The sequence below is a fragment of the Epinephelus lanceolatus genome, chromosome 1 (assembly GCF_041903045.1).
Source record: "Epinephelus lanceolatus isolate andai-2023 chromosome 1, ASM4190304v1, whole genome shotgun sequence".
NCBI lineage: Eukaryota > Metazoa > Chordata > Actinopteri > Perciformes > Serranidae > Epinephelus > Epinephelus lanceolatus.
Window position 1 is genome coordinate 7,969,927 of NC_135734.1, and position 20,886 is coordinate 7,990,812.

General features: G+C 40.8%; 1 protein-coding gene across 1 annotated transcript in view; it reads right to left on the reverse strand.

The window, feature by feature from the left end:
• LOC117256754 (receptor-type tyrosine-protein phosphatase gamma-like) overlaps window positions 1-20,886 on the reverse strand; it is a 621,431-nt gene that overhangs the window by 121,293 nt on the left and 479,252 nt on the right. Inside the window, exon 8 of the mRNA XM_033626372.2 lies at window positions 1,584-1,776. Coding sequence (XP_033482263.2) covers window positions 1,584-1,776 — 193 coding nt within the window. The remainder of the gene's footprint in view (window positions 1-1,583; window positions 1,777-20,886) is intronic.

The window sequence follows — 20,886 nt, forward strand, 5'->3', positions numbered from 1 at the left end:
TACTGAATATCCCTCATTTATTAACATTAGGAAATGTCACTATCCAGGAATAATATGAGAATATTGGACCAGTTCAGAGAGAAAAGAGGGGAAACTTAAACAATGCTATCAGTGGGTAGAATAAAGAGATAGCACAGTGCACTGAGAGAGTGTCTTAGTGATAAAGTTGGACATTTTTTCACGTGCAGATATAATAGGAATAAAGTGAACAATCTGTAGTCTTAAAACAAGCAATGTAGTCTGAGTAATATGTAGGAGCACATCAGACTCTTGATGCATGTGTTCCTCCTTTTAGAACCTAAAATATCAAATACATTTATATTTCAGATTAAAGATATAATTTGTAACTTTGTAACTATGTATTAACTTGATGAAGGATTTGGTCATTGGACATTTGGATCATAAGTTATCAGAGACACATGCTGAGCAAACGTTAGCATCAACCCCTGCCATGCTGAACAGCAGGAAACACTGATATTTAATGTAAAACTGCTTTATTCAGTGTTTTTACTGCTTCAAATCAGTGGCTCTGGTTTTTTTGGAGAGGAGGAGGAGACCTCTGCGAATAATATAGCTCACATTAAAAACCTCCTGAATGTCTGCATTTTAAGTTAAAAGATATATAAAAGTGAGCGCACATAAGCACGTGCTGGGCCAGCAGCCCCTCTGAACAGCATCGCAGAAACACTGATTTTTAATGCAAAACTGCTTTATTCATTATTTTTACTCATGTAAATCACTGGGTCTGTTTGTTTTAGAGAGGTAGAGACCTCTGTGGATAATTCAGCTCCTGGTAGAAGCCTCCAGAACGTCTGGATTAGAAGTTATCAGTGACAAAAAGGTAAGCAACAGGAGCCGGGCTAGAAGCCCCTTCATGATGAGGTGAATAAGTGTTTGAGAGGCCCTGAATTTTAATGTGAAACTGCTTTATTCAGTGTTTTACCGGTGTGTTGGACAGTAATAAAATGACTTTTTCCAGTAACGAGTAGTGTAACTACTTATTGATAAAATTTGAGAATCAATATTACAGTTACCCCAAAACCAAACAAGTTGTTATAACGTTACTTTTGTTATTACCTGTACTGACATTCATTTTCGTAACTGCCATGCTGCACACGCAGGTCTCAAAGCAAAAAGCTAGTTTGGAAAATGGAAATTTTTTTACAGTGGGTGATGGGGAATACTCTAAATATTTTGATTTCACTGTAAGAAAGAAGACAAGAACATTGCTCCAAGTAGTGATACTAAGACTCTTTGTACTGTGAAACACATGACCTCAGACCTCAATCTGAAACACCTACGACAAGGCTGAGTGTTACCTCATTCTATGTCAGCTAGTGGCATCGGTGTACAGTTTGAAGAGTTAAAACTTTAAAAATATAAGATAAATATAGATTGACAAGCACAACAACTACCAAAATACACTGCTGAATATTTTGATATGTATAATAAAAACTATCTTTATCATAGTGTTGGGTAAAAAGAGGCTCTGTATAGTTTCCAGATTCTTTTAAGGACATTTATGGCAATAGGGAAGAAGTCAAAAAGTACATTTGAAACTTCTCCTGTCTCAGCAGTCCTACCTTTGGAAGCCTCTGTGCCGTATGGCCCGCTACTGCTGTCAGTCAGGTCGGGCAGCCAGGCATCTTTGACTGCTGACTTAAAGACGTGGCGGTTGTCCAAGCTCTGGATGGGCCTGAAGTTGCTGCGCAGATATTCCACAGACTTAACATGGTCCTGCTGCTCTGTGGTGAAGATGGAGTAGAAGGCCTCCAACTGGTGCCAGTGGGAAGAGAGAGCACAGCAGAGACAGGAGTGGAGAGAGAAGAGTAAACACAAGAGGAGTTAGTGTCAAGCAGGAATCAAATCCTGTGGTGATTTTGAGTTGGTGGTGATTTTTGCATCTATCATACAGCAGTAAGGAACACTTTAACTCACTCCACAAAATACACAGTATGAGAATGGAGCTCAGACATCTAATTGAAATCCAAGATGAGAAAAGATTAAATTTTAATGATCCCCATGAGGAAACTGGGTCACTGCTACAGCAAAGCAAAGGCTCTACATAAAAACATAGAATTCAGAGGAGAATATTCAAAACATATGACCGATAATCCTAACATATGAGAAACATCTTTAATAATATATCCATGCGTCAATGAAAAATATGAATAAATACAAAATACAGTGAAGAACATCACCGGGACCCTTTTCAAATAGTATAGCATATAGTATAACATTATTCCAACAAAATAATATTTCTCCAGAAGCACTGATAATTCAAAATGTTGATAAAGTAGTTTATTTTTTTTTCTTTGAGTAATAATTTGATATTTCTGGAAATTCTCTTTCTTTCTGGATTTTAAATGAGATGATGGTTACTTCTTGGATCTTATATCTGTAGATTGAATGTGGAACCAGAGCCAGTAGCTGATTAACTTAGCTAAGCATGAAGACAGGAAGCAGGTAATCCTTAAACAAACAGGAATGTAAAAAGCACAATGTGTGGTTATTGGGGGAAATATGTAGTGTAAATATTTCTTGATGAGCAACTGCAGGGAGTGACTGCTCCCTGCTTTGATTTCAAGGAAATAATTTTTACATTTCTGTTTTTGTATGGATTGAACTGATTAGATAGGCGGACGCTTCCAGTCAGCTCTGCTATTTGTGCTATGTTTGTGCTAAATTTAGGCTGGTAGAATCTATTTAATCTATTTTGCAAGTCTTGGTGGTGCTTTTTGTATTTGCCTTTGGTGTTTGCATGTAGTTGAGAGTCACTCATCAGGATGGGGACATCAACTCACCAGCCTGTAAACTCTCCTCCTGCTGACCTCTACTTTGCTGCCAGATAACCAGGTTTAGGTTTTCAAATGTAAACATCAGTAAACATTGCGGAAAAGATGGAGAAGATGGCATCAGCTGAACTAGCATCCTGCTAATCATTGTACGGGTGGAAAATAAACTGACAGTCTCCGCGCCATTCAACCAGGAGGCTTTTTTTCTAAATGCCGAGAGGAGGCATGTGCTTAATGCTGAATAAGGACTGGTGTGATGGGGGGATTGTGAGGTGCTGTCCTGTTCCTGCTGTGGATCACTGCTGTACACCATTCAGAGCATAATTCCATGTGGCAAACTAGTGATTGATTGATTTAGTGATCTTTAGTAGTACTGGTAGGTGTATTTTTTAATTCTGAACTGGCCTAGTTCCTTTTAAAACTTAATTCTTTACAAACATTTTAAAATGAAAACAATCTGTGTACACACTAAGGTTCTGGCACTGTTTCAGAAATAATCTCTGTCCATACTGATACGCTTGAAAATACATCTCGCATTCACATACACTGGGCATACACGTGCTGATATAAACAGAATGCAGATTGTCTACAATTAGTTGCTGAGTGATAGAAAATAGAAAATACTATGGAGATAGCAAAAAGGAAGACCAGAGATTTTTTTCCCATAAACGACGATGAGGTGGAACTGTTACTTATTAAAGTAACAGATACAAGGCATCAGAAAACAGATTGGGAGTGCAAAGCAAATATGGCTGGGAGCATTATACATTGCCAGAGGAAGCCATGGCAATGGGAGAGGAGTATCCACACAAGAAGGATGAACTCATAAAATGTATGTAGACATATCTATGATGTTTTGACTTGGAACATGACTCACAAGACCCGATCAGGAGGTGGGTGTCTGCATCATTGTTTGCAAAAAGTCTTAAAATGCAGTCCCAGAGTTATCAAACTAAAACTGGGTCATTAACATTTTCAAAGGTCTCTGTTTTAAGGGCTCCAAAATGCCTGAGTAGTGTGGAAGCTACATAAATGTAGCAATATCAATGCGTTTTAAAATGAAAACATATAAGTGTGAATGTAGCCTAATGATTGTAATATTCCTTGAAAAGAAAATGCATCTGTCAAGTTCAGAATGTAACATAATTTAAATCAGCTTGTAAAGGCAGAAGATAAGAAGATAAAAAGAGAGATGTGAAAAGCCATTCATCAGGATGCCCAAAGCCAATGCATCTCCCATGACCAGACTCCCAAAACATAACAGGAATACAGTATGTCATTGCAGGGAGGTCAGTACAAGCATAATTAAATCACATATGGATATAACAAAGAGGCAGTCATATTGAACTGGCCAGGAAACACAATAAAAATACTAAAATCTATCAATCCAAGAGATGGATTTTTGTGTATTCACATGATTCAAAAATTTCTCATTCTAAAACTAATCACATTTCCAGGCTTTAAAACAGACAATTACATCACAGGAAAGAGGAAAAGCCACCTTCCTGATCTAGGCCTGAGGGAGAAGTGGCCCTGAGGGTTTTGATCCAAAAGGTCTCACACCATACGAGATGTTTGAATCTGTCAACTGCCAACCCTCCATCCACCTCCCATCCCCAGACCTGTTACTTCAAAAACATGAACTTTCAGTGAGTGTGGGTCCTTGTGGCCTGCATCTCTGAAGTGCTGTCCCAGGGGATAATTGCGGTTTTGGAGTTCTGATTACATATTCATGTTCTGCCAGTCAGTCTTTCAGGCTGTGTTTTTTGTGGCCGGCATAAAGCAACCACAGACTCACTCCAAACGGCACTACAAATAGTGCTGGAGTTGGCCAAGTCCTTCAGAGAGTCAGTGTTTTGATGAACAAATTTAAATAAAGAGTTGTCACGAGTGATGTTGTCACAGTATTTGCATGAACTGCATCTGATAAAGCTGATCAGCAGTCTAGATCCAAATCTAGCTGCCAAACTCATGCCAGATGCGTGATGAATGGTGAATCAGAAATACCTAAAGTAGACTTGTGCAATTCTGGGAGCAAACTGCAGTTTAAGTGCTGCTAAAAGGGGCTGATTCTCTGCCACAACTGGCACAACCCCCAAAACCTGGCCAAATCTTACAAAGATGTATGGGCCAAAGCTGTCTTACAATTGTGTTACACTTGGCTGGAATTGGCTGAATACTTGGCTAGGGTTGGGAAACTAGTTAGTACCTCTGGAATGACAGATATTTCGGAACGTTTATGAGCAGATAACCCCTTGAGATGACCTATCTCATTTTCAAGGGGGTCCAAAACAAAACATACTATACACTACATTAGAATGGACACACACACAACATACAGCATACATACATACAGCATTTACCAATCCACCCCCACATCATTCCCGTAAGGCCACAATACATGACTCCAACAAGAAAGAATTTGTATACTGTACTTGCTGTAATTGGTGAAACTTAGTATTTGAAACAATAAAACAGTTCCCAAAGCTGTTTTAATCTGAATTTAGCTGCCATGTTATCAAGCTGTGAACATTTTGTACTGCTTGGGGTTGATGTTGAAGTTGGCCTCTTCCTGCATGTTGCCATTTGTCAAGCACGTGCTGGGTGGCAAGACGTGCGACCAGACATGGATTTGCACTGTGTGACTGAAGTGTCATCTTTCTGTCTGTGCTGGCAGATGGATACTCTGTACAATGTGTTTGGAAGCAATGCACACAGACAAACAGCTTGTGTGCAAGGGAGTGTTGGAAGGGGGAGGGGTTGCTTAGAGGCAGATTTAGTTTCATGAAGGTAAATGTGTCAGTGGGGAGAGGCCAGCAAATTCTTTCAGTAATGTCTTTGTGCTCTAGAACAATCAGGTGCTCTGTGAAAAAAAAATACTGAAACTAAACTACAGCAAAATAAGGTGTCTATCTTTGGCTTGGGTGGTATTTTTCATACCTTTATACCTTTCTGAAATTTCACAGGGACATAGGATATGTGAAGGTATTTGTATACAGCACTGATGGCCCCCCCTGAAATGGTCAGTTTGCTTCGTTACGCAACCTCTCTTGGCTTTTTCAGTCTAATAAATAAACAATATAAACTTACAAAATATCAAGGAAGGTAATATTCTTGTACCTTTATTTCTTGATAAACAGAGAAATACAACTGTACACCTTCCGAATCCCAGTTTTTACTAAGACTAACGTTAGCTTAGTTGCCTTGTTAACTCATGAACTTTATTCAAACTTGACACAAATAAAATAAAACTCAAAACTGTCTCAGTAAGTCTTGTCAGTTGTCTACACAGTTAGTCCACTGTTCCAACAATCACCACCTCTGGTTTGGTCTAAATCAACCCTTGAAGGTCTAGTGGAAAGGAATTAGTGGCATCTAGTGGTGAGGTTGCAACATTGCAACCAACTGAAACCTCCCGTTTGCCAAGCGAGTTGAAGAACTATGGTGGCCCACACATGGTGGCCCACACAAAATGCAAATGCTCCCTATCTAAAGTCAGTGTTTGGTTTGTCTGTTCTGAGCTACTGTAGACTCAGTACATTCCTGTTCAACCAATCGTGAGCAGTGCAAGCTCGCTGATTGGCACACACAGCTGTCAGTCATGTCATCAAACCCCATTTTATGGCATCAAATAACTAAAAACAAACTTATCAGAAAAACAAACATTTGAACACACATGAGAATAATAAAAGCTACCTTTACTAGGATTAACATGTACCTTGAGTTTTTAGTTTGGCCCATGTTGCATCCTATAGAATTGAGGGGGTGGGGTTTATGACCTATACTGTGACCAGTCATCAGGGGGCAAACGAGATGTTTTGGCCTCACTTTTTGGGCACTGTTGTGTATACAGTCTATGCTTTCATCATTGGAGTCTGACCTCTGGTGGCCAGTGGTGTGCATTACATACAATACATCCACGATACAGCATCTCCATATGAGACAGGAAATAGAGGGTGGAGTGCCTGTATTTTATAAAATCATACTTGATTTCTAAATACCTTATACTGCCATACCGTGAAACCACCCAAGCCTTGTCTATCTCTAGCCAGAGTGTGCATTTTGAATGAATTGGATTTAAGAGGTGATTCTGTGTCCTCTCCTCCAACCTACTGTAGCCATTCTCATGGAAAAAGCTCCTCCGCCAGTTTGCCAAACAACCTCCCAAGAAAGAATGAACCACAGACCAAACCAGAGAATGAAAAACAAATTAAGAACATTAACTGAAGTAAAAATACTGTTAATAGCCTTTCAAGAAAATGCTCATTAAACCTTATAATTTAAAAGTGTTGAATAAAAAAAGAGCAAATCTAATTTTAGATTGAAATGACAGTTTTAATCCATTAATCCTTTCCCTCAACAGCAGTGGTTTAGTGTCGTGGAAGCCCTTTTTTTCTGATTCAAACACTGCTGGAATTCTCGGGGGACCATGAATATCCATACCAAGTGGACAGTAGGTGCTGGGCTATCTCACTTTTGAACAAAACATGATTCCTGGATAAGCCAACATTCGTCCCCATTCTTAGGCCCCACCTTTTGCAAGGAAAAAATAACAGCAGATGAGGAAGTCAGCCAGTGTTTTTTTTTTCATGAGCAGAATGTGATTGCAGCAAATCCAAATCCCAAACCCCCCAAGCTGCTGCAAAACAAATGTAAAACGCCCATAAAACATCAGCCTGCCAGCTTTGGTGACCAGCTTTAGGGGTGACTTTCTGAGATGATGAAAGTCAAATCTGAGCGTCAAAGCAAAGGATTAATAAGAAAAAGCTCTAGTCTGATTCTACTGTTTACCGAGCCGTAGTAAACCCTGAGGGTTTAGGCTGGACAAAGACTGAGGATGGAGGTAACACTGCAAGACTGCAGGAATAAACACAGATCCATGCACAGCTGTTTAGCCCACTCCTTTGTGTTAGGTTTTCAATGCTTTCTTTGAGTAGCTTTGTTGTTAACTGCTGATTTATCTTTTGGTTTAGCCAATTTTCCCTTCTTCAGGTAGAAGGTTACATTTCCCATGCTTTGTAAAGCTTTGGAAACAGTTGTTTGTTGTTGCTACTAATTGATTTAATGGTTCCTGGGCTCTGTGGTTCCAGTAAGTGACATATGTGTATGGGGATTGGTCAAACACATGCGCTAATGCAGCACTGGCAACTGCCATTTTAAAAAACCCATTAGTGGTGTAAACAACAGACAACACAAAACACAAACAACAGTAACAACAAAAAAGAAAAAAAAGAAAAGAAATGGAAGTTCTCGGGGAAGCTTTCCAGTGGGAAGCTCCTCACAGTAATTCCCTGTTTGGTCTGAAAACGCATGCAGCTATAGCACTGATGTATCAAGAGAACTAGATACTGAGTTGCAAGATGGAGACACAACCTTTCCAATGTTAGCAGCTCATCTAGTGCATGCACCACTGATGTTTTCCAGGTCTATTTAGGGCCTTTTCCACATAGTGTTTTTTTCTCAGTGCTGGCATCTTTCTCACCTGTTTCCAATGAGGGGAGAGCATATGTGACTGCATGTGGCCACCTGGAGAAAAAAACACTTTGCCCAGTGTCTTTTTTCAGAGACACTGTTTTTTTTTGTGCGGCCTCTCCAACTGCTTCTAGTTCAAGTTTCCCAGAGAGGTGCTTGCATCATCACTGCCACTTCTTAAGCTACTGTCTACACCAAACTGTATGAAACTATCACAACAAAGACAGAAAAGCCCATTTGTTGGAGCAGATTTGCCGGCCATGTCATGTTGCTGGTGAGTGTTGTGCTTTCATCGCCATACCACTGTCAGCTTATTAGCAAATGTGTATTCAACCCTCAGCTTTACAGTGGCTAGCTAATGTTAATGTCAAGATGTTGTTGTCACAGAAACAAAACCCATGTAAAGCGCATCATACAAAAAAAATTCACATATTGACACACGCCCTTAGGCTTCTGCTTTCTAAGCCCATGGAGCATGCACATTAAAGTCCTTCCCTGTTGGCGTCACAAGTCCAACTGTGCCTGCTATGCCAAAACTGCTTTATAGCATAGTGCTGTTGACTTGACATCAAGTTCTTGACTTACTAAAATATTTTCTGTTTGTCTGCATCCTGTATTCTTAAGTAACTCTAGTCGAAATGGCGAAAGGTTGTCATGAGCAGAGTTGGGTATAACGCATTACAAAGTAACGCATTAGAGTACTTTGATTAGTTTTTGCAGTAACGAGTAACCTAACGCGTTAGTTTGCTGTTTGAGTAATCAAATACTAAAGTAAATTTTCAAACAAGACATCAGTTACTTCCGTTACTTTTAGAACGCTGGTCCTTCAACTCCGAAACAGCAACGGCTGTCGTTTGGTTCTAATAACGGAGATAACGTTAAACCTATCAGTCTGAAAGAAGCCACGGAGCTTGTGGCTCGCTACGTGGTCGGAGAAATGCTGCCTTTGTCTATGGTGGAGTCTAAATAGGTGGAGCAGGACTGCTGACAGACAGGTCAGACTCAGGACTTGCATTATGCCTGGTACACGCTACACGCTGGTACTCACCAATTATCCCTGGCCATCTTTCACGGCGTGTGTGATGTCATCGGGTTATTCTTGTCCTATTTTTATTACTTTCACTATTATTTGAGTCACTGCCAGAACTGTGTCTGTTCACGTGCCAGCCGACATGTTGTTGTAGTCACCTAAAAGCGTCAGCAGATGGCAGGAGCTACATTTGAAGCGCCATATGTAAACTATCAAGCTACTGTATCCTCCACAGGAAGTTTTGACAAATGTTTCAGAATAAAAACCTATTTAGAAAATCGAGGGATTCTCTAGCCGAGGTTATAAGGGGCTTTTAATTTGAAACAAGTGTTGAGTTTGAAATGACGGTGCGATATGTTAACTTTACAAAGACAACGGAACGGATAAAAAGTAAATATATAAACACACAGAGGGATTAATAAATAACGGACCGTCTATAATGTAGTTTGTTTCAAATGAAGCTGGGAGCCTCTGCAGTTGTGGTGAGTAAAAGCCCCGCCACTATTTGTTAATGTTATTACTTTATGTCCGACCGTGAGGATGTACCATTGTTTGCTAGCTTGATGCTAATGACAGTAACGTTAACTCAGCAGGTTGACAAAGTGCCTCTGCTGTTTCACACCATCATTTCCCCCTTTTACTCTGTGTGGTAACATCCCTAGAGGAAATATTAAAAACGCTGGGGTGTTGTTGTCATACAGTTGTCTACGGCAGCAGATCGTTCTGTGTTTCTACTGGTCAAAGTGACGGCTGTGATGGGAGAATTGGATCTCAGTGAAGGGCAAGTGGTCCATAACTTTAATTTTGGAGACAAAAAATGTAGGCTTAGCGCCCTGTGGTCCATTGCCCAATAGGAAATGTAGAATACTCAAAAGTACTTTAAAGTGTTTGAGTTACTTTTCTCAGGGAGTAACGTTGGAAGTACTTTTAAAGTAATTGAGTTACTTTACTCAGGGAGTAACGCAGTAAAGTAACTGGTTACTTTTTTAAAAAAGTAACGCAGTAATGTACTTTGATTACTTTTAAAGTAACCCTTACCCAACACTGGTCATGAGTTCTCAATCAGTAATAAAAAATAATTACAGTTGTAGTAGATAGTACTACCTAAACAACTCATTGAACATTATTTTATAGGACACAACATAATTAGTTATTAACCAGGCTGTTCTCATCCCACCAAAAATGCTTTGTCACGCCCCTCTGCATGTGACATCAGCAAGACTTGACACTGAGATAAGCTGTTGTAGTGCAAAGACCAAGCAAGTCCATGTAGGGCAGGAGGGAGGGGAGGTGGATGGGTCAAACAAAACAAGAATTTTACCCAGAAGGCCGCAGTCCATGTCCGGTTTAAAACCAAAATCAGTGTAGTTTTAATGTAACGTTAGGTAATTATACAATTGTTGGGCACTGACAGACCACTGTTGTATGAGCCTTAAACACATTTCATTAACCAAATATCCTTAAAACTGCAATACAATATCATATTGATGAAAGCAGAAAGGCTTAACCAGTAACATGTGAGCCAGAAAATCCAAAACAATAGGATGAAAGACACTAAACACTCTGCAGAGCTGAGGTGAACTGCAGAGTTGGACGATAGTTTTCTATGTTCCCCACCACAGCGACACCTTTAACATTACACATAGTCATTGGATCCATTGTTTTCATAAATGCATTAATTAGTGCAGCCTGAAGGTTGGAGAAAGTCAGACTGTGATAACTGTAAGGGACTGTGAGTAACACCTGTGCAATGTCCTAAAAAGTTGACTAAACTAAACTCTCTTCTTAAAGTGTGAAATCATCAGTGCCTCTAACTGTATGTGTGTGTGAGATTAAGAGCATATTTTCTGAGAATGCTCATAACTGTATGGCTTTACTGTGTGCACTGAACTGTGTTTGTCGACTTACGCTGCAGACATCAAAAGTGTGTGTGTGTGTGTGTGTGTGTGTGTATGTGTGTGAATGATTACTATTTATGGCCTGCCTCCAATCTGTGTTTCTCCTCACACAGTGGACTGCAGTAGTGAGAGCCTTCAGCCCTTCCTCCACCTCTGGATCAAATGCAAACAGTTCTGGCATACACACCACAGTGCAGACTCACACCAGGCCATGTTTTTACTCCGACCTCTACATCACCCTCCAATCTGAGTTGAAATCACTACACCATCAGAGCATAAAGCCTTGGTCACAGCAGAAATTAGCAGAGTGAGATTCCTCTGACAGTATAGGCAGATTATAGGCAGCTTGTATTTGTTGCTGTGGGGAACAACATAATCTATCAGAGAAATGGGGACACAGTGTTTTTCTCTGCATTGAGTTACCACCGCCTGGAGCTAAAGCTGTTTTTTACTTTTCAAGGCAATAAATAAGGCTTGTTTTCATGTCTCTAAAGCCAGAAATTAGTAACTATATTTGCATTTCTGTAGATAAAAAATTATCCAACAGCCCTACATACATATGCGTTGATGTCCCTATGGCTTGGGGCAGACAGATTTGAAAGATTTATGAATCTGTGTTGTGGGCAGGGATCAGAATCACTGTGAGAATCACTTCCAGCAGATTTTTAGGCAACAAACATGAGTGTTTTGTATAGACCCTTGCTGTTTTTCCAGTAACTTTTTAGGTTACTAAAAATGGGTGTTTTTTAGCCAAACATTGCTGTGTGTCCAGCCACTTTTTGGCACCAAACGTGGGACTTTTGTGGTAAACTGTTGCTGTCTTTCCAAAAGCTTTATAGGCACCAAAAATTGGTGTTTTGTAGGCCCCTGTCACTGTATTTCTAGCAGATTTTTAGGCACCAAATGTGGGTGTTTTGTAGTAAATTGTAGCTGTGTTTCCAGCAACATTTAAAGTACCAAATGTGGTGTTTTATTTTTGCAGTAAACCATCACTGTGTTTCCAAGAGCTTTCAGGCATCACATGTGGGTGTTTTGTAGTAAATTGTAGTTTCATTTCCAGCAGCTTTGTAGGCACCAAACGTGTCTTTTGTAGCGAACTGTCGCTGTGTTTCCAGCGGCTTTTTAGGCACCAGACATGGGTGTTTTGTAGCGACCTGTCACTGTGTTTCCAGCAGCTTTTTAGCCAGTCTCTGATTTCATTTAGAGCTGCCATTAGGGTGCCATCATGATTTCCGAGTTACTTACTGTGACAATAGACAAATAGCGATGGATTGGAATGGAACTGTATGTACACACTGTACAACCAAAGATGGGTATGTCTCTGAAAATACAAACTTTCAAGCACACTGAACTGTCATCTGTATGTGTCTATTACAGGGTAGCCTCACTAACGACATCTGCATCAGTCAATCTGTTGTGTTTGTCCTCATAAACAGGCCCAAGCTGCAGTTGTGCAAGAATGATTCCTGAAAGTGGACTTCCAGTAGTGCAGAGCTACTCTACTGTGAAAAAGGAGTTCGACTGAATGCTGTATAAACACAAGCTGAGGAACTGAATGTGAAAAAAAGTACTGCACTGCTGGGTCTCATGGTTAATTTAAGTTCATTTGAAATATAGTGAATTACAAGGGTAGGGGGCAATGGACAGTTTTTTCATTTTTTTATTTCCTTTTAAATTCCTGCAGGTTAGATCATCGCTGGCTATATGTCAGCATTTGAGTACTCTAATCATTACAATAAGAATATGGCTTTGTAATGCTCACATGTTTCAAAGAAAATCACAAAAATACAGAGGTATGTACAATACTGAATGATGTTTTTGTGTACAGCTACACCCCTATTAGGTAAATGATATCTAGTGTTTTAACAACATTTTTATGATTAAATCAATGTGTAATTAGGACCTGCCTCACACTGAAATATAATGATTAAGATGCTCTTGAACAACCAACATGTCCTCATACTTACACAACAGAATAGGTTGTTTGCCAGTGACTTCAGAAACAACATGAATGTTGGAGAGTATCAGCCACAGGCACACATACTAACAGTCACAGTTCTTACACATGTGGTTACCATTGTGAAACGGCTGCAGTCAGGCACAGAAAGTACTTAATAGGTCGTTTCTTTTGCCCAAAATCAAGATAGAATAAATATGAAATGACACACAATTTGTTCGAATGAATTTAAATGTATTTTGAGATTGTATCATAACTTGGAATTTGATATATTGTGGCTCTAATTCCATCATGAGATCCTAAACCCCTCTTCAGAAACAATACCAACGGGCAACATTCTTCCATACAAATCTTACTATCTTGGCTGTGATGGTATATTTACGAGAAGCTGACTTTGCTGAATAGTATGCAGTCAGATGAGGTTGTACACTTGCCGGTGCTCTGCTTGTCTGTGGTGCCTCCGCTTCCTCACTTGGTTAGCAAGCTAATGTTACCAGGTGAGTCTGTAGATTTGTTATCATAGCTTTTCTATCTAAAGTGAAGAACCCAAAATACTTTAATACACTGCTTCTGAGATGCTTTGGTGTTGTGATTTTCCACTCAGGATGGCCCTGCTCGCCAGTGTCCTCCATTTTCATAGCAAACATCAACATTACCAGTTGAAGCATAGTTTACTGAGAGGTCAAGTGGGCAAGTGAAATTTTAGAGTGCCCTGAGCTGGATCACAAGGCAAACTACTTCAAATAGCCTGCTGGCTTACAGACTGTACATTTTGAATTCAAACAGGTCATTATTATTGTAAAATGACCTGCATTTGAAAAAAAAACATCAAATGCTGAATAACAGTTACAGCCCTCCTACTTGGTTAAGTTTAGAAAAAAGATCATGGTTTGGGTTAAAATAAGTGCATTTGTTTTTTAACTTCAGTTATATGTGTAAGTTACCTTATATTATGTATGTAATGTAAGTTAAGTACTTTCTGTACAACCGGGTCTCACTCCGAAGTCTTTGAATACCAGCGCTTGGTCAGTGACATCCTGCGTCAGACACTGCAAACGGTTAAATGTATCCTAGATGTCTAAAAACATTTTATATTTACAGTTCTTATCCCAGATTTAATCTAGATGTGTAAATTTATATGAACATGCAAATCATGAAATCAGTGCTCACAGAGGAGGTATTTTACTATCTAAGAGTTATAAATCTTCTGAAAGACATCACGGAGAAAAAGAAACCTATATGGCTGCATCTTAGCTGCTTTCTGGAAATTCTGGCACACTTGCTCACAATGCCAGATGGGAAATTATAAAAAAATTCCCACATGTCCCACTTGGAAATGCTACTAGGAGGCTGATCTCAACGGTACTTCCCATTTGGCAGCTCATATTTAGGGTGAATGTGATGTGAGACCAGCGTGGCATAAGCCATCTTAGGTTGGTAACATCTGAGACACAGTTTACCTCTCTCCCACACTCGCACTCACACACACACACAACCACGTCAGGCACACAAATACAAGTGTGGCAAGTCCACGTCTGTCTGAAAGGAAGGCATTTTGGGTGAGTTGTTGTGTAAGAGCCTGAGCATCGATCCACTCTAAAAGCAGGCCCAAAGCAACGGCTGTCACTCCCGCTGACCTACTTCAACTATCATCCAAGACAAAAGACTAGCAGAAAAAGTGGAGAGAAACAAAATTTGAAGGAGCAGAGAGAGACAATAACTAGAGTCACCATCTGTGTTAATTCTCTTTCCAGCCTCCTCCTTTTATCTTTCTTTATAATGTTTTCTCTGGAGAGTCGCACAACAAAAAAAAAAAAAAGAGAGAGAGAGGGGAAACAAAAAGACTTCAAAAGAGGCTTTTAAACATGTTGAGAAAGACTGGCTAATGGTCAGGAATCATCAGCCAGAGAGCAGGAAGGATGAATGATGCCCCCATCGTTCGCCTCTTTGTTGATTAATTTCTCAGTTTCATATTCCGCTGGTCTTTGCATCATATCCTATGTGTTTTTTATCCTTTGCTTTTTATAAAAGTTAAGTGAAGTACACTGACAGAATTAACCAAAGTTGGATTAAAATTACTATCAAAAGGGATCACACAGAAGCCTCTGTATCACAAAGAATTATTCATCATGGCTCTAATCTGCTGAGCCAAAATTAATCCTCTGAAACAATAAGTGTAGTGCTGTCATAGACTGTATAAAATAATGGGCGTAGCCACCATGACATCAGTCATTGGTTTGAGGAGTCCCATTCTGAAGCTTCAAATTTGGCATTTTGGCCGGCGCCATCTTGGTGTTTTTGAGCCAGAAGTGACCATATTTGGATGAAAGGGTGGAGCTATGGAAGAGCAAGGAGTAGATCTGACTGAGGCGGTGCCAGGCAGAAAGCACTCAAAGCGCTATGACCTCAAGTATACGTAACTTTAAGCCTTGATCAAATTCAGATAGGTGTGTCATATAAAATTAATCTCTTGTGCAGTTGTCATGTACTGGGAAATTGGCAATGGGGATCAAAACTGTTTTTAGTACCAGGCTGTAAACATGTTAATTGCTGTTGTAAAGTTGGGCATTTTAACATGGGGGTCTATGGGGATTGACTTGCTCTTGAAACCAGCCTCAAGTGGCCATTAGAGGAACTGCAGTTTTTGGCAGGTTTGGCCTCATTATTCAGCCCTGGAGGTTGCAGCTTTGAGTACTGTATGGCAGAATTTTCACGTCATGTATGGTGTTTACTGCAGACATTAGACTTTAGTTCTGAGAATTTAGCCTTTAAGGTAGTGCCCCCTTTCCAGGCAACAGGTGTACAACAATAAAAAAACAGAGGCTGTTGTCTCAAGGTTTAACTCTGTGAACAACCCGATCTCTGAAGTCGTCGAAAACTGGCGCTTGGTCAGTGACTTCCAGTCTCAGACACTGACGATTAAAGCTGTCCTTTCACATCAGCATGATATGCAGCCTGTCGCCATTATTGTTTATGTGGCATCAGGGGTAAATGCTTCGCGACAACAACAAAAGTAAAGGTGGCGGGAGCCTGAATAGGGTGGGAGGGAGAGGTGGTGGATGGGTCTAACAACCATCAACTTTCACCTAGGAGGCAGGCGTTCACTTCCTTTAAGATTCTAAGGCCAAACCCTGTTCTGTTTTCCTGAACCCAACCACGTGCATGTGTTGGCTACATGTAACCATGTGCATTTGTCACTGAAGGAAAATAAATTGTTAATTCACTGTTTAGTACTGTTGTAGTGCATTTATTTTGAAAGATCATTTTCTGTGAAAACAGAAGTGTATATGTTCTGTAAAGCTGGATTTTTCCTCAGATGTGTAACAACTTTGTACTACGGCAGCTATGGAGATACTAAACTGTGATTGGCCAGCTTGGGCTGCATGTGTTTTCTCATGTTGTTGTAACTGTTGATAGTGACAACATTATGCAAAGTAACAAATAATCAGCTTCTTATCAGTAATAATCAGAAATACTTTATTGATCCCAGAGGGGAAATTATGAATGATGAAGATATTTCTACTAGAAGCCTTCTGTTGGAAGCAGTGAGCTTGAGTACAAGTAGGTACTGATGAAGTGCAGTTCAGGGGAGTTGCAGCATGCAGTCTTCACCTCTGTCTTTCTTTTTGTTTTTTTTGTAATTCACCACCGGCTAGCCCAGAACACCTGACTTTTACAGCTTTGATGTCATGATGAGTCTCAACAGTACATAACTCAACAAACCTTAGCTCTGTCATAATTCAGGCTCTGCTTCCTCTGTAGGACCTGGTCCATCAGGGGACTGATAGTTCAGCTGAACCTGCACCTCCTTGGAGGCCGTCTATCCACACAGACTGCATCCAGGTTCTTCTCGTTAAGTCAAAAGTTTCAAAGTTTATTGGCAGAAACTTGTCCTCACGTGGTCAAAATGTCTCTGAATGAAAAAGCCTTGATGACTAGTTCCAACATTTTTAATGTAAACAGCTTTATAAAGCCTGCTAGCGTAGGCTACCTGGTCTGACCTTCACTGCTGTCAACAAAATCTGGTCCAATGTTTAGCCATGTTTAATTACTTCAAATGAACACAAAAGGCCTCAGGCTGTCTTGATGAATAACCATTGTAAAATTTGCTAAATTCATTTATGTTAAGTAAAGGCACAACAGGAAAATAAATAATACACAGCAGAGGTGTGGATTCCACTTACATGACTTGGACTTGAGTCACAAATTTGATGACTTGAGTCTCGACATGACAAAATCAAAAAACATGTTCAACTTGAATTACACTTTAACACCAATGACTCGTGACTTCACTTGGACTTTAGCCATTTGACTTGAAAATACTTGATACCTTCCCCAAAACCCACAGATTAAAAAGTGTTGTTTAAAAAATGTGCTATGAATCAAGCTATTCCCTTTATTTCCTGAATCAACTAACATTAACACTATTCATTCCCTGCAAGTTGATACTTAATTCTCAACCTGGTCTCACTCCAAAGTCATCGAAAAAAAGGCCTCCTTAAAGGCCTCCTTAAACCTCCTCCTTGGCATGATACGCAGCAGGTCGCCACGATAATTTATCAGTGTCAAGCAGTGTCAGGGGAAACATGTCCAACTGGGGTGGGTGAGGGGTGTGGTGTGTAGGTCCAACAAACAGCGACTTTCACCCGGGAGAGTGGTGTTTGTGTCCCATAAGATTATGAAACCAAACCGTGGTCTTTTTTACTAAACCCAACCACTTGCTTTTGTTTCTCAAACCCAACCATGTGCATTAGTTGAGTACAAGAAAACGTTGAAAGAGACTGTATGTAAACAGTAAACTTCCTGTGACAATGGAAGTGCATTTTGGAAGAGGTCATTGCATGTAACAGGCAGAACTTGACACAACATCCCATGACATCAACAACCAACGCACCTAGGGTAACTTGCACGTCATATGTTGACGTGGAAACTATATGACCAAACGTCAATTTGTGACGAGGTTGGAATGAGAATGTGTTGTAATCCAGATCCACTTTGTCTGAACCAATCTAACAGTATCCAATCAAGTTGCAAGAGAGAACCATGACAAGCTAATTTTATGCTAGTGAGCACCAATTGGAACAAACACTTGAGTTCAAAGAACTTGTGACTTGCAACACAATGGCTTGGTCCCATCTCTGTTGCACAGTTCCGTGATGTGTCCCTAACAGTACTGTTTGTGAGTAGTTCTTCCTGAGATGCTGACGATTTATGAAACTTCAGTTAAGGAGCAGAACTTTGATTAAAAAGACTGACTCTTATTGAATAAATAACTCACAGGTAATGATGTACCTCTTACCTAATTGACCTATCTCTTAAAAATTAAAACACAGTTGCTGAAAGAATAAATACAAGTTTCAAACCTAAATGAAAACCTCTCTTGGACACATAACTGAAAGAATGGCTACACTGTGTGAGATAGCACCAAACCGAGTTTAGGGGCATTCTGTTTGTCTGATTATCCTTGAGATGACTATTAATCTTGAATACAGTCTGAGAATGAGGAATAGGATGTTTTTGTTAAGGTCAGACAAAAATTCTGGTCCCTCAAAGGAACAGTGTGCAGCAGAGGGTTTGTGTCGATGCTTGTGTGGGCACAGTATTGATGTAAGCAATTCTGTTATTGTTGCAAGAGCTCTGGTGCTTAAGCTGCGAGCAGACCTTAAGATCATTAAAACCTAAAAGTCTAGACACACCAAACATAATGACTTTTTCCCCTTAAATACGTAGACCTTTTTAGTGTTTGCAACCATTAAGTTGCACACACTGAACAACTGTGGACAACACACTGGATGGGAGGAAGACTTTGATAAGAGCTGATTGTAGATAACCTCCAGTATTGTGCAACAAGTTACAACACAAACTTGGAGTTAGGCGAGCGGCTGAGGAAGGGGGCGGGGTGAAGATTGTCCCTCGCTGCGGGGAGAGGAGAGAGGGCTTCCCTGGAGGTCAGGCCTCTTTACCCGGTCCCTCTCCTCCACAATTTGGCTTATTTTCGCCCAGCCCAGCACTGGTACCTTGGAGAACAGTCCCTCGCTGCGGGGAGAGGGGAGAGGGCTTCCCCGGAGGTCAGCCTCTTTACCCGGTCCCTCTCCTCCACACTTAGACTTATTTTCATTGTGCCGATGGTGGCTTGGAAAACCCCCCACTAACTGTGTCACATGAGCAGAAGGGAAGGCGGGCGGAGCTCAGCCGGTCCCCTTCTCCACACTTTGACTTATTTTATCCTACTTGGTTCTATTTCTCCCTCTCTGGGAGCCTGAGCTCTCCCTCCCCACGCAGCAGCCCACCGCATCCATCCACCCGTCCCTCCCTCGCGGCCCTGCACGTATATCCCTGAGGCTCGGCTCTCTCTCACCGCGCAGTGGCCCTCCACATCCCTCCCTCGCCGTCCCGCACATATACTCCTGAGACTCGGCTCTCTCTCACCACGCAGCGGCCCTCCACATCCCTCCCGAGGCTCGGCTCTCTCTCACCACGCAGTGACCCTCCACATCCCTTCCTCGCCGCCCTGCACATATACTCCCGAGCCTTGGCGCCACTCCTTGACCAACTAACCTAAATACTATAAACACACTACTAACTGTAAAGCTACACTAAAATCCACTATGCTAACAATACAATTCAACAAATTACTAGCTATTCTCTCTGCTCTACTACTCTCTCTGCTCTGATCCAACCTACTCGCTATCAGTTTGATAACTGCGGACAGAATGGTTTTATAGTCAGGGGAGGAGGAGTAAAGGGAGGAGGGCAGGTTTAGTGTGGACGGTTAGTGACGTCATTCGCCCGAAAAAGAGTCATTCGCCTCCCATGTAATGTATGCATTTGCACTTTTCCGGAGTTAAAGTTTAGATGCTTTCTCTGATTCCTACAGGTCCTCTATGCATGAAACTATTGTTCCCTGTGATATGACTGGTCACAACATGCAAACCTGAGGACGTCCCCTAGACCGGAGTCTTCCACAATGTTGACTGGTCTGAAGTCAGTTGCCACCTATTTAGCAAGCACAGTAGATGATTCCTTCAATTTAGTTTAATCCACAGGTCTGTGGCGATTCAGTCACTCCAAAATAGTGCTTTGCTGGCTTTGGCAATGTGGTTGCCTGCTGACAGCAGTCTATTTAGCTGCACCTATTTGCTCAGCTCATAGTAGCTCAAACTCAAAGTACTTTTGGTGATATTTTAATTCTGTTTCACACAAGGTACTTTTGACGTGTAAACTGAACCTACTGGGAGTTTTTTTAAGTGAAATGAACCGTTTGGATCATTTATATTGCGGGTTTCTACTCATGGCAACCCAATATTCTCCCAAACTGTAGGCATTGTGTCAAAACTCACATCTACAGCATTATTTCTTCATTTGCTCCACCCACCCGCATCAGCATTGTAAGAAAATAACAGATATGGAAGGTCGTTATGGCCTTGTATGGTTGTGTGACATCACTATGGCTTTAAGGAGACTCGCGACCCTTGAGGATACGTCAAGCATATAATCCAGCATCATTCTCCCCTCATTCACTCAGGACATCCCACCCCTCCACTGTACCATGATTGGTTCGTAGTGGCCTGGAAAAACGACAAAACAGATATCTCGGTTCTGATTGGCCGAATGACCGCCAGAATGCATGACTGTTTTGGCCACTGTTGGAAGAAGTTTGCCTTCACGGCTTTCTGCCAGAAAGGGACTTCTTAGTTAAGGCTGGAAAAAAAGAATCATGGTTTGGGTTATAAT